This window comes from Macrobrachium nipponense, chromosome 35 (genome assembly GCF_015104395.2).
Source record: "Macrobrachium nipponense isolate FS-2020 chromosome 35, ASM1510439v2, whole genome shotgun sequence".
NCBI lineage: Eukaryota > Metazoa > Arthropoda > Malacostraca > Decapoda > Palaemonidae > Macrobrachium > Macrobrachium nipponense.
In genome coordinates, this window is record NC_061096.1 from 22,691,063 (window position 1) to 22,706,284 (window position 15,222).

The window sequence follows — 15,222 nt, forward strand, 5'->3', positions numbered from 1 at the left end:
ACTCTTAATCTTGAAAACTAAACGTGCTGTGATTTTTGAAGAAGAAAAAAAAAAAATCCGCTTCGGCTCTCACTCGCGAACGCCGCCGGCATACGGGAGACGATTTTTAAAATACCGCTTCGGCGTTTAAGGGTTAATAGTGAGCAGTTGCCTATACAATAAAATAATAAAAACCAAAGTTTATGATCAGCATCCCATACGGTATGAAACAGTATATGAGTGAAACAAAACATGAGTATGTACAGACACATTTTGTTTACATATATACAAATGCTCACCTGGTTAATGACAGCACGATTTACAGACGGCAATCCTTTAATGATAACTTTTGTGATGTGCTGCTTAAGATGTTGCAGCTGATAATACATTGCAGATGCTTTGGTTCTTGATGGTCTAACAGTGATAATAGTATCAGATTCAACACATACATCACTTTCTTTGATCTGAAAATTGGAAGCGAAAATTCAGTTCCATAATAATTACATGATCTGGACACCAAAGAACATATAAAATTGTATAAATCAAAATGTATTGCCAATCATTATAAAAGTAAAAAAACCTAAAATTCTTTTCAACTTTTTGCAGTTTTTACACCAGATTCAAGGGATGACATTCTAATGATACAAATGCATGCAATATGGCTATTACTCAAAATTCAACTCTCTTATTGCCAACAACATCAAATTCTTATTAATGAAACTACATCCTATTCATACATCAACTTCCCTATCATGCAATCAACCAATAGCCAAAATTTCAAGATGCAAGCAATGAAAATATTTAACATGCTATAAATTACCTTTAGCTTGGAAGTGCATATTGCATATTTTATTGAATGAGCATCTACTTCCACCTTCAGTAATCTAATACGATCCATAGCGAGCTTCAACAAAAGAAAACAGTCATCTGGCAAAAAGACCTCCTCAACATATTCACAGACTTCTCCTAGAAGAGTTTTCTCAATTCGTCCCTTCACTTGACGTGCTTTCTCAGGATCTGTATCACACTTCAGCTTTGCTGTGATAATGGGAGTTGATATGCTTCGCGATGCATTAATAATTTCCAAGATTCTGAAAAATGTAATCAAAATACTCCTCAAGTACTGATATGACAGTATATGAGTAACAAATGATTAACATGACAAAAATAAAAATACGGTGGACAGAAAGCATTTAAAAAGCAAACTTAAGGCATTTGGAGTTAATTCTAGAAAAATATAAATACTAAATTTTAGATTTACTTTTTAAATACTTTCTCCATTATATAGTTTTACTTCCGCAGCAGCGGTGTTGCAACAGATTGAAACAAAAAACGAGAACACTCAGTATTCTATGAATATCTGCCTTCTATCCATCTACTTCCCCAACCCTCCACCAGGGGACTGATAGCCGGCCAGTCTACTTCTGTCCACTTTGATGTGGGGGAGGTAGGGAGGGCAATTTATACAAGGGTCGAACAAACTCTGGTGCTAGAACTGGCACCACTAATGCTAGACCTGGTGCTCTACCAGACTAAACGGAGGGAGGGGATGATGGGAACAGATCCGCACCACTCTTACATGTCCTGTTTCCCTGTCACTCAAAGTCACGAGGGAGTAAGACAGGACTTGCCAAGGACATGGCATGAAAAAACAGAGGTGTTAACTTTTCCTCCAACACAGGAAATAAAATGAACTTACCATGACTTGGGAAGGTAGAGCAGAAAATAAAACACTAATGATAACAACAATATCATGCAAAACTTCCGCCAAATGAACATAAAAAATGACTCCATCCTATCAAAACTAATGTCCTGAATCAATGGGAAGCTCATTTGGAGTAACAGATCGAAGAGAAGCAGCAGGGGATCTGACAATTACTAATTGGGGAATCAGACAAGACATGCATCCCTTTAAATTAAGTCTTACAAGAATTATTTTCTATAGTTTCTACAACCTAACAAGCTCTCTCCATTCATGATCAATCACTGCATTTTCTTCAACTACTATTCATATAGTTATCCAATCATTACCTTTCCCTCAGCAAAAATTTATCATGAGGGTCAATAACACTGGAACAATTACCAAATGGAACAATTCCCATTACAGCAACTCTTACCTTACAGGTTCTTGCTTAATATAAAAAAAAAATAAATAAAAGAACCAAAAGAAAACTGAGCACACACTGTTGAACTGCTACTGAAACCAGCTACAAAAGTAGACTACCCAGCTAAAAGTGTTTGTACCTATTGGTCCCATAGTGGGGGTAAGGGAAGTAGATGGATAAAAGACAGATACTCAAGAGAAAACCAAGTGTTCTAATTTTTTTGTTTCAATATGTCTGAAATACTGCTGGTGCAGAAGTAAAAGCTATACAGTGAAGAGGTAAGATTAATTTTAAAAATAATAATCAAGCCCTCTGACAAAATACTAATCACATTTAAGAAACACTAAACAGTCTTTCCATAACGATGCAGAGGAAGAATATTAAATACTTATTTTGGAATGTCTATTAAGTTTTAAAATATTTATCAAATGCTATCAACTATTTATACAAGAAGTTATATGCAATCCTTGCCACACTCGACAAACAAGGATACTACTGTGAATGCATTTACCAAAAGAAGGATACTAAATGTAATTAAATTCATATGCATTTACCAAAAGGAGGATACTAAATATAATTTAATTCATAAAGAAACTTGCCTTGGAACACCAAGTGTGATATTCATAGCAGCAACACCAGCAAAATGGAAAGTTTTCAGTGTCATTTGGGTACCAGGTTCACCAATACTCTGGGCACACAAAGCTCCAACAGCAGTACCTGGTTCCATTACAGCCCCCTGATATCTATCAAGGCAAGCATTTAGAAAATTTATCAACTGGGTGAAGCTCAGGCGTTCTAAATGACGTTCAACTGGCAAAATTTTACGATTCTTGCTCCTACTCAAACGGGACCGAATCTGAAAACATTACAAATGTTAAACTGGCTATCTAATTGCTAATTAACAATTATTGTTTCCCTTTCTTTCATTAGACTGAGATGGTCTGCACAAGGTGTAGAAAGAAAGAAAGCTCATTAAACATTTCAAGATGATGACAAAAGTTCTATTTTAATTACTATATCACACTGACAAATCATGATCAATACTAATGCTCATGTTTTCCTTTATGGGGTGAGGTGAAAGGAGTACTCTTCTGTCAAGTGCACTTTGTCTGAATTCTCATAAACCTTGTCTTCAATGCTGCTCTTTTTCCATGGTTAAAAGCTTTTCTATTTCATTATGCAATAATCTTATCATTTTCTCCTACCCCTCCTTATTATATGCACTATCTCAGTCTTTGTATGTTGGATTCATATGTCTTTTAGTAAGTATAAACTTTTACCAACATTGTATTTAGTCATGTTCAAAATAAAAGACTTTTGATAAACATGTTTTTTTGCTGTGTAAAGAAGCATGTACCTTTTCAAAAGGAAATAAAATGTCTTTCAATATAATTATCTAACATGATTAATTATGATTGTATTTTCATGCACATAATCACCACAATACCATTCAGTCTTGTCTACAAAAGGAAAGGAAGAAAATGGCAGTCAACATGAGCTGTGAGAAATTATTGAGTCTAAGAGGCAAAACTTGCAAATCAAGTTATATTTATATGTGAAAATAAATAGCCTTCAAAAACAAAATCTGTTTCATTATAAACCCAGTACTATGGCCCAATTCTCTAATTAGGAAAGTATAGTGACTGTAAAGTTCTTCAATTCTACAGCCTTTCTAATGTAAATATAAAATGCAAGTTGTTATTTACATAATACCATGGATTTCTATAATAGATTAAATGTGATAAACTTTTCTATAATAGATTAAATGTGATAAACTTTACCTTATCAACTCGCTTTGAGAACTTTTCCATAAAGTTCTTTAATTCCTTTTTGAACTCAGGAGACAACTCCTTAAATAAATCCTCAGCCAAATATTTGTCCGCCAGCTGAAGGATTTCGCTTCCAGTGAGAGGATCTTCTGCAGAGCATGGTGATTTGGCACGAATATGATCTAAAAGACGTTCTAGGTCTATAGGACCTACAGAACCTTCCATTTCAGTGGGATCAAGTCCATCACCTCCATATTTGAACTGAAAAAAATATGTAAATTTATTAGTCTTTTTACAATTAGGAATTTTATCAAGAGAACAGAAGATCCATTAATTTCATAAAGCGGAAAAATCTTGCAAAATACCTATATCAACTCCCAAAATCATTGGAGAATGTACTACAGTATATGCAAAACCAACTATAAAAAACCTACCTGAATTATATCTTGCGTTGAATTACGAACAGTCATATCATAGGCTACATACAAATCTTCTAAAGATTTAACAAGACGTCTTTGCATGTAGCCTGTCTCTGAAGTTTTCACAGCTGTGTCAACTAAGCCTTCACGACCAGCCATGGTGTGAAAAATAAACTCTGTTGGTGTCATTCCAGAGAAAAAGCTATTGCTGACAAATCCTTTGGCTGCTGGTATTTTTGAATGCCTATGAAGGAAAAAATAAAAATTTTAACACTGCTGGCAGAACATGTAAAAATAACTTTATGTAGTTATTTCTCAAATGAATTAGAAGCTAAATTACGTTCTGATACTGTGTTTTATCCTGCCATATAGCATTCTTTTATCTTCATAACACATGCATCCCTTTGTGAATACCACTTACAGTGTATCCTGTATGGCACACAAAAGATTGTACATGAAAGCAATAAACAATATAATGAAATATTATAAAAGACAGTACAAAGTACCAAAGCATACATAACAGACTGATAAGTTAAGCAATTACTGTACTTCTGCAGCAGAATAAGGCATGCATCACTTCAAACTACTGCTTTGCCTGCTTCAATGTGTAATGAGACTTGGTTTACCTTTGATAACAGTGCAAAAGTATTGGCAAAAATAACAAGACTGTAACAGGAACAAGTACCAATAATGATGTAAATTAATGTCCAAATCCTCCCACAGTAGATGTAGGAAAATTATCTAAAGCAGTTACAACAATCTCTACAAGCTGCATGGTAGAAATTTTTATACTTTTTAAATGAGCAAAACGTAAATGTCAGAAATGATGATCAAGATGTTATTTCTGGATGATCAAGATGTTATAAGTTGTTCAATTGTACTAACATCATTTGAGACAACATAAGATTTATTAGAACATAAAATCATTTCAATTTGCTCCATGCCATGTGATTGGCTTAAATTGCACATTACTCAATTCAAGAAAGGATTAAAAAAAATTCATAAAACCTGTTTTTAGACTGCAAAATACTATAATGTACCTCTCATAATGGGGTAGAGCCCTGTCTTCAAAACCATTAGGTACTCTTTTGCCACCAATAGCTTGCTGACCAACGCAAGCAATCATCTGAGAAATATTGATAAAAGATCCTTTTGAACCAGAGATGGCCATAATAAGGGCTGCATTAGTCTTGTGCAATTCCATGACACAAGCTTTTCCTGCTTTGTCACGAATTGTGCTGAGCTCTTTCAAGATCAACTGCTCCAGTGTTTCTTCAGCTGTACAACCAGGTTGACAATGCAAGGTGCCTTCCTTCAACTGACTAATGAATTCATCACACTTACCATACCTGAAAAGGATAGAAACTCAAGAGCTTTATTGTTATACAAACATTATAAAGGTCAGGATGTGGGATTTATCTTAAACTGACAGTACTTCACTATGAACTGCAAATTCTTTTCTCTAAAAATTCTGGAGGATTTGACCTTTATATGACTTAAGCACAATGTCTAATGATCAATGTTAAAACAGTAACTTGTGCACTCACATAAACATGTAATTACAAGCATACTAATACTTCCAGGTGTAAGAAAACAATTTCATATTTTTAACATGATATGAAACAGAACAAGAGCTCTTTCCTCTTTTAACAATGCTCTGAAAAGAACAGTCAGTACTTGACACAAGAGGAATGCACATGATCTTCAAAAATAAAGATGTAATATTATTCTACATTTTTAAAACCAGAGAAGATAAGGTAACCCAAATGAGGCAATACATGTCAAAATATTTTAACTTAAAATATTCAAATCACAGAAGGTTTATCATCCAACTTTAATCTCAAATAAGCCAGCATAGTTCACAGTATAATAAAGCAGTGTAATATAACAATTTGTCAAAAATTGTATTTTTCCTAACTATACAAACCTGAGGTCCTTTACAATAGGAATGTAACTTGTGGCAGCTGGAACTGGTCATAAGCTTCGAACAAGGGAGTTCGGCAATTAACTGCTTGTCTGACGGTCCGCGCACCGCGCGACTGGGAGGTGAAGATCCATGCTTTAGGCTTAGGAAAAAACAGAGTGAGGGGTGGCATGAGGTGGGACTATGTGTAAAGGACCTCAGGTTTGTAAAGTTAGGAAAAATGACAATTTGTCGAAAATTGCATTTTTCCTAACTATACAAACCTGAGGTCCTTTAACAATAGGAAGTAGCTAGCGGCAGCTGGAACGGTCGTAAGCTTCGAACAAGGGGAGAACGGTAGTTAACTGCTTGTCCGACAGTCGCGCGGGAGGTAAACAAATCACTTTTGCTTTTGGCCCATGCAAAATACGCAGAGTGAGGGGTGGCATGAGGAGGGACTATATGTAAAGGACCTCAGGTTTGTATAGTTAGGAAAAAAGGGATTTTGACGAAGGAAAAATCTATTTCTGGGTGATTGGCTCGTGTCGCCCTATGAAAGGATCCTTAATATCATTCTTTCTAGGTAAAATTAACCTAAAATTACCAGAGAAAAACAAAATTAAGAAAATGTCAGTAAAACTGACTCGCTCACTCTTAAAAAGAAGTGTCGGTATGATAATAGGGGCGAGTGTGGAACACTACCACGAGACAAACACCAATTAGAACTTCCCATCAGAATCCCCCCAAGAGAGAGCTGATACCAACGGGCGATGCAGCCTCTACTACTACTACTAGAGGACGCCACGGACAGCAGCGCCCCTAGCGGACATCCTTAATCTAAAAACAACTAAATTACATCTTGTCCTGCAAGGGTGGGAAATAAACCATAAAGGGGGGGTTTCATAGGGCGACACGAGCCAATCACCCAGAAATAGATTTTTCCTTCGTCAAAATCCCTTTTCTGGGCTCAGCTCGTGTCGGCCTATGAAAGAGTACCAGAGAAACAGACAAGATGGAAAAAGGGGAAAAAAGGGACAATGAAAAAACAGTGTAAAATGATGGATATAATATAAGTAAATCAATTACAGCATACAAACTAAGCACTTAAACTAACTTATACTAAACAGTAAAACAATAGAACGTTAGTAATCTTAAAGTACTTAAATGGTAATTACAGTAAATTACAGTGATGCATGTAATATAAAGAAAAAGGGATTTACTTAACAAATTTACAAAATATACAAACTCATTGTGTCCTACCCTAGCATAAAAATAAGGGTAGGTACACTGAAGTCCATCATTAATACAAGTATTGCAAAATATATACAAACACATTGTGTCCTACCCTAGCATAAAAATAAGGGTAGGTACACTGAAGTTCATCATTAATACAAAAATGGTGAATATATACAAACACATTGTGTCCTACCCTAGCATAAAAATAAGGGTAGGTACACTGAAGTACATTATTAGTACAAGTGTGGATGTCCCTAGCAAAAAAATAAGGGACAATCCACTATATGATTCAACGGCTAAGGCTATGATATTCGAGTAGCCTGGCGATAGGGTGAGGCATGTTGGCTGATGTAGGTAGAAAGGAGACCTGGATCTATACTACAACTACTATACAGTATCAGGGGAAACAATGTTTCCCGCTGCTACTGCTGAAAACTTTAAAGATTCCAAGGACTTTAAATAATGCCGTTTAAAGACTGTCGGGGATTTCCATCCAGTATACTTTTTAAGATCCTCAAAGTTCATATGTTGAAAATAATTAATTGAGGTGGCTACTCCCCTGATGTCATGTGCTTTTGGGAATGACTCAGGGTTGGCTTGTTTAATGAAGTAAAGGATTTGTTGTCTAATACCTTTTACTGACAAAGTACCACCTTTTTCTCTCATGAAGAGAGCACCTGAGGATTTTGAAGAAGTACGAGATAGAAAGGCTCTAAGAGTTGATACTGGGCAGAGAGAAGGATCCTGTGGAAGTGGGATAACCTTCCAAGGAGCCCACCTTGCAAGAGGATCCTCATTTTTGGCTAAAAAGCTACGATCCGGAGCAAGTAGAACTTCTCCTGATGGGAGGAATTCCACATGACCCGCATCCCTGGATAGAGCCGACAGTTCTGAAATTCTGGCTCCTGAGGCTAGGCTTAATAAGAATAATGTCTTCCTCAGGAGCATTATGAATGTACAGGATGAGTTGTCAGTATCTGAAGCTAGTTTGAGGACATCATTCAAGAACCATGAAACTGTAGTAGGCCTCTGAGAAGGTCTAAGTCTAGCACAGGCTTTAGAGATAGATGTGAAATAAGATTCAGTCAGATCTATCTGAAAACCTACTTGAAAGATTTTCTTCAAAGCCGACTTATGAGTGGTAATTGTGCTAGCTGCTAAACCTTTTTCAAACAAGGACCTGAAAAAGGATATAGCCAAATTAACTGTCATGGTTGTAGTGTTCGATTCTCTCAAGAAAGATGCTAATTTTTTAACAGCTGAGTCATATTGTCTAATGGTTGACTCTCTCTTATCTGATTCTAGGAAGAGAATATTTTGTGGGTCAATATCAGCATCTTTATTAGCCGCAAACTTCATGAAGTCCATAAAGTTAGGGTCTGGAGAATTCCTGAGGAAGCGAACACAGTCCTCATTTGTACTGATTGTGATAGCTTGGGATTGGGGATCCGTTGAGGTCGGAGACCCAATTCCAGAAGAAGAGGATACCAGTTGCTCTTGGGCCAGTCCGGAGCAATCAGAGCTACTATCCCTTTGAAAGACCTTAGTTTGCTTAGGACTTTCAAGAGAAGATTCACTGGAGGAAAAATATAAATTCTCCTCCACTGATTCCAATCCAACGACAGGGCGTCCGTGGCATAAGCCAGAGGGTCCAGGTTGGGGGCCACATAGCAAGGGAGCTTGTGGTTCGCTTGTGAGGCGAAAAGATCCACTTGGAGACCTGGACTCTCCGGCTTACCCACTGGAATGACCCGTCGTCCAGAGACCACTCTGATTCCAGAGGAACTGACCGGGACAGGGCGTATGCTATCACATTCCTTACTCCTGCCAGGTGAGTGGCAGACAGATGCCATTTGTGTTTGTTTGCTAATGCAAAGATGGCTATCATGACATGATTCACATGCTTGGATTTGGACCCTCCTCTGTTGATGCAATGAACTACCACTGCACTGTCCAAAACTAGCCTTAGATGAGACTTCTTCGGGGAAGCAGTCTCTTCAGAGTGAGAAATACTGCCATTGCTTCCAACACGTTTATGTGGAGCTGGCGAAATTGAACTGACCAAGTCCCCTGAACCTGTTTGAACTGAGAGTATCCCCCCCACCCACCCGGCAGGGATGCATCCGTGTGAATGGTTAACACTGGGAGGGGATATTGAAGGGGTACTTTCTTGGCTAAGTCCTTTACTTTTGACCAAGGCCGTAGTTGGTTGCGGAGGATCTGTGGGATTACTGACAACTTGTCTCGATATTTGGAGTTTGCTCTTGACCGCCAAATTCGATTTATATCTTTCAGCCTTGCTTTCAGAAGGATATCTGTTACCGAAGCAAACTGAAGAGACCCTAGGATTCTCTCCTGGTTTCTTCTTGACGTTTGCTTGCATTTGAGAAATTGTCTGACAGATTTTGCTATTTCCTTCCGTTTGGCCACTGGAATTGACAGATTGTGGGAAGACAAATCCCATTGGATTCCTAGCCACTGAAAACGAGATTCCGGAGTAAGTCTGGATTTCGTTTTGTTTATCTGGAACCCCAGATGTTCCAGAAAGTGAACTACCTTTTTGGTGGCTTTGAGACATTCCTCGACTGTTGGTGCCCAGATCAACCAATCGTCGAGGTATGCTGCTACCATGATTCCCTGAGCTCTTAATTGTTGAACAACCACTTCTGCTATTTTTGTGAATACCCTGGGGGCTACATTCAGACCGAAGGGCATCACTTTGAATGAGAATGTTTGATTTCCTAGCCTGAATCCTAGGAATGGGCGGAAGTGCCTGGCTATAGGGATATGATAGTATGCGTCTGTAAGATCGATGGAGCATGTGACGGCTCCACGCGGAAGTAAGGTCCTTACTTGCGAGAGGGTAAGCATCTTGAACTTGTCGCAACGAATGAAAGAGTTTAGCTTTGACAAGTCTAAGATTACCCTTCTTTTTGTTGAGCCTTTCTTTGGCACGCTGAATAAGCGACCTTGAAATTTTAGATGCTTGACTCTCGCAATAGCTCCTTTCTGAAGGAGTTCTTCCGCGTAATCTGTCAATTCCTTTGACGGTATCTGGTGGAATGATTTGATTGGAGGAGGATCTTTGATTCCAACTCCAGCCCAATCCTTTGGACACTATGCTCTGTGCCCAATTGCTGAACCCCCACCTGTGGCGGAAGAGGAACAGCCTCCCTCCTACCTGGGGAGCCTCATTGTTGATGGGCGGGTTGGCCACCACGCCCTCCTCTGAACTGTCTGCTCCTCGTACCCCTTCCTGCGCCACGCTGACGAAAGTAACCTCTCGCCCTACCTCTCGGCTGATTGTAGCCTTGAGCCTCATATGCAGGGTTGAAGGCCGGCGAGATAGCGTAGGAAGTGGATGGCTGAGATTGAGGGGGCAACAGGAGGATAGGCTGATTCTGCTTTGAACTGGCAGGTTGTCCTTGTTGGGTAACCGGGACCGCCTGCACAAATTGCTGCTGTTGCTGGAGTTTTTATATGGCTGGAACCTCTTACCAGCCTTCTTCGGTTTCTTACCAGCAGTGGGAACGGACTCCTGTTTCCTCTTCGAGGAAATACCCCACCTAGCTCTAAGGCTCTGGTTGAGCCTAGCGGCTTCGTGGTGTACCTCGTTAACCGCGGACTCTGGGAAGAGATCCGCTCCCCACATGCTAGAGGCCAAAAGTCTATTCGGCTCATGCCTAATGGTACATTCTTGTAGGACATGCTTTCGGCAGTTCCTCCTAGCCTGGAAGAAGTCAAAAGCGTCCGTTAGAACCGTCTGGAACTGAGATTTCGCCAGAATCTTGAACAGCGGTTCCGTAGCATAAGAGAGGGCAGCCATTTCCGTAATTATAAGGGAATTGAGGGACCTGCCAAACCTGGTTCGCGCATCAAACTCTGCCTGGATTAGGAATCCGGCAAGCCTTGGTAGTTTCTCGCCGAACTGGTCCATGGCGCAGTCCGGTTTGAGCTTACCAAGCGTGAACGTAGCTGGCAAGTTCTCCCACAATTCTCCGAAGGCCGGGAAGAGCGGAGAAGTAGACTCCGCCTCCCTCAACTGTGGATGGGCTCATCCTTGAGGACTGCCTGAAGGGACTTCTCCACTAATTTCGTGGCGAACGGAAGAGAAACCTCCTCTTCCGTCGCGAAAATAGTGAAGGGACTCTTGTAGGCCTGGAGTTTGGTGTTCGTACACTCCCAGATCCTCAAGGCAGTGAACCCATTCCCGCTGAGCATGATCTCTACTATATAGGACCGACTCCTTAGAGATCTTGTCTTCCCTCGTCAGAGCCGTTGGCGTCAGCCTAGCATAACCGATGAAAGGCTGCGTCAGAACCCCGGAGGGTAAAACTCGAAGTCCTCAATCCTTCGAGTTCCACACTCCGAGATAGAGATCATTCCATCCTTGAACGGAGCGTAGGCAGCTACTCTCCATGGGTTCTCCATAGAGAAAGCTGGCAAAGAGTCATATGGCGGGAGTTGAAGAATCCCAGTGCTTGACGCTGGGGAGACTGGAGGAGGAACCTGAGATAGCCCAGCTACTCGGTCCTCATTTTCTCTCATCCTGTTAGAGAGATCTTGAATTGATTGGCTAGACTGAGACAGAGTGTTTGACAACTGTGCAAACATCTGCTCGAAGCGTGACCCCAGGGCGGAGATTTGCGAGCCCATCATCTCGCCCACCTGTTGCATCACCCCTGCTGAGAAAGTAGAGGGATCAAAGGTGCTAGGACCTGCTACCCCTACCGGCGTAGCCGGAGTGGAAGCGGTGGAGGCGGGAGAAGGCACTGGCTCGGCGGGAGCGCGAGCCTTCTCCTTCGAAGCCTTGCTTCTGGAGCTCTTTGGGTGAGAAGAGCTCGGCTTTGCTTTCACCGCATCGGCGTAGGAAGTCGACGACTTCCTAGCCGAAGAAGACGAAGACGACTTTCTAGAAGTTGTCTTGGCGAGTCTTCGGTTCTCTCTGTCCCTTCACCTTTGGGGGTACAGAGAGAGCGGGAGAGCGGGTAGGGATCTCAGATCCCACAAAGCCTTGGAATGAAGCACTAGAAGAGGGGACAGAGAAGATCCAGAAGCACCCAAGGAAAGACCTTGTTGGGCCGCACCCGACACACCTACCTCAACCAACAAATCCTCCCCCCCTACCGCCATAGTTCGATGTTAAGGTCCAGGGCAGCGACGTCCGGGACCGACTCCTGGGAGGCTACGACCCCAAAGGATTGCTGGAGGTCTTGCTGGATGGAGGCTATCAGCGGGTGGGGCAGCGGACAAGGGGTCAACGTAACCAGTTGACTTGCCCGCGGGAAGATCTGGACGGCCAGCTTCTTATCCAGAATGTAGGGCTGGCCTTTGGCGGCGTTCTTCCCGAAGCCGCCCACCCACGCTTTCAGGGTGGCGAGGGCGACTTCCCTCACACCGGTAGCCTGAAAGAAAGGCAAGATTAGTTTCCAATGTGGAACGGGTGGGGTTAACAAACTTACGACTAAAAGTTGTTAGTAAAATGATAAGTAAGAACCTATAACGGACTTACCCATCTCCCAGCTGACCGACAGGTCGTAGCAGATGGCGCAGGCTTCAGGGTGCCAGACGATCATCTCGTTGTAAGACGTGGCACAGGGGGCGTGAGACCTACACTCATCATGTCCACAGGGGTCGAACAGCGTCGCGTTACACGCTGGGACCTGGCAGTTGGTAGCCTGTAAGTGGAAAGATACATGAGTACCAGGTAAACACTTACAGTCTAACAGATGCTCCGCTTGTGCCGGAGCGATAAAGTTAGATTAAACCAGAGCCCCGCCAAAATACGTGTGGTAACCAGGTTGGTTGTGATCTCTAGGCTATAGCTCCGCTGATGGCGGAGACACAAAAGAGAAACCAACCAGGAGTGGTGGTAAAAGGAAAACCACGACGGAAAATGGCGGGGATGGAAATAAATTCATCATATAATACAATTCATTGTAAAATTAGGGTATATCCTTTAAAAATAGTGAAGATAAAAGAACCTTCCTACCGCCCGTCTACTAGAAGAGTGACGCGGGTAAGAGACAAGCTCTCTTCCGGTAGCGGGGGAGAGATGAAAGGATATAGTAGGCAAGCAACCGACCACTAGAGGGGCCCACCCCGCCCGCTAGCGGAGCCAGTAACCCATAACCAAAGGTGCCCCGGCTGCGACGGAAGGCTCCTTTCGTATAGCGAGGCAGGTGGCTGAGCAACTGGGGAGGGGGGGGAGGTCTCGGAGAAACACGGCGGGAGCGAGAGAGAGGGGGGGAGGGATGGCCTACTCCTCCCCGCCTCACCAACTACCGCATGGAGACTCGGTACCTCATGAGTGGTCGCCCTATACCCCCCGCTGGGAGGAACCCCTGGCCGCCTCAGAGAAGTGGTGAGAAGGCAACTGAGGTTGTCATGACAACCAAGGGGTCCCCCAGCTCCTCCCTATACCATAAGGGGATGCGGGGATAGGGTAAGGTGCGATGGGACACGTAAACCCGCTAGTGGCTAGGCCGCGAGCACACAACCGTGAGAGGGGCCAACACTGAACCAGGCTGTACAATACAAGGAACAAGCACCTAGGCTAGCCTAACACCCTAAATGTAATAAATAATACATCGAAAAGATGGAAAAGACACTTTTAGTAAAAGAGAAAGAAGCCCAGGAGGAGGCAGACTGTTCCAAGAAACAGAGGCCTACTCGGAGCCAGCGATAGCCGATGAAGAAAGCAAGAGCCGGGATGCTGGGCCGGAATAACAAAATAGCCCTAAATACCAAACTAAGAGAAATGGTAGGAGGGCTGAACTAGCTAAAAACTCGATGTAAAAACAATGAACGTAATAAAGTAAGCCCATAAGGTAATAAGAAGTCCCCAGTATGGGAGGACGCCGGGAATTGCTTACGAGGCAGCATGGCGCCGCCACGAGACAACCAGGAAAACCGTATATGACCTATTAAAGAGGAAAATACAGGTACCCGGAAGATAAAATTGTGGTAAAATATTACTTATGAGTTACTTAACTTAGCCGTGGCAATAGCTGAGCGTTCCATGGTAGAAAACAGTGGTAAATCCAGAAATAGCACAGCACAAGAAAAATGGCGACTTGTCGCTAGCGCTAAAAATTAAGGATGTCCGCTAGGGGCGCTGCTGTCCGTGGCTCGTCCTCTAGTAGTAGTAGTAGAGGCTGCATCGCCCGTTGGTATCAGCTCTCTCTTGGGGGATTCTGATGGGAAGGTTCTAATTGGTGTTTGTCTCGTGGTAGTGTTCCACACTCGCCCCTATTATCATACCGACACTTCTTTTTAAGAGTGAGCGAGTCAGTTTTACTGACATTTTCTTAATTTTGTTTTTCTCTGGTAATTTTAGGTTAATTTTACCTAGAAAGAATGATATTAAGGATCCTTTCATAGGCCGACACGAGCTGAGCCCAGAAATGCAATTTTCGACAAATTGTCATTTGTTCCGATACGTAATACAAACCATCGGTCCTTTAACAATAGGAAGACTCACTTCTTGGTGGGAGGAATCTGAGTCTTTTGATGAACAGACTGGTGTTCGTCCATCCCTGGAATGCCTCCCTGGTCGTAAGAGCGAGGGAGGGATCCAAGCCTCTGTCCGATTGATCGGGGTGTGCACCGCAGGATCAATGGTCAGACCTCTGGGCCGAGTAATAAGAGAGAGGCAAGCGTATCTCTTCGTACCAGCAAGCAAGAACTTGTTCCTGTTTGCAAGAGGCAACATAAAGTATGGGTTGTCTCAAGCTGGCATCCACTTCCTCCCCCTTGTTGGAGGAAGTGGTGGATATACGCTCCTATCCCTAGTGAAAGGGATAGGATGG

The 15,222-nt window shown here is 42.2% G+C and overlaps 1 protein-coding gene and 1 long non-coding RNA gene across 2 annotated transcripts in view; both read right to left on the reverse strand.

Annotated features, from left to right (window-relative positions):
• The window catches only part of LOC135208481 (uncharacterized), a 260,778-nt gene that overhangs the window by 34,878 nt on the left and 210,678 nt on the right, over nt 1–15,222 (reverse strand). The window lies entirely within an intron of this gene.
• The window catches only part of LOC135208873 (DNA-directed RNA polymerase III subunit RPC1-like), a 195,208-nt gene that overhangs the window by 5,026 nt on the left and 174,960 nt on the right, over nt 1–15,222 (reverse strand). The window contains exons 12-17 of the mRNA XM_064241460.1: nt 5,313–5,621; nt 4,288–4,516; nt 3,866–4,114; nt 2,684–2,940; nt 800–1,070; nt 279–443 (exon numbers count right to left, since the gene is read on the reverse strand). Of these exons, the coding sequence (XP_064097530.1) occupies nt 279–443; nt 800–1,070; nt 2,684–2,940; nt 3,866–4,114; nt 4,288–4,516; nt 5,313–5,621 (1,480 nt within the window). The remainder of the gene's footprint in view (nt 1–278; nt 444–799; nt 1,071–2,683; nt 2,941–3,865; nt 4,115–4,287; nt 4,517–5,312; nt 5,622–15,222) is intronic.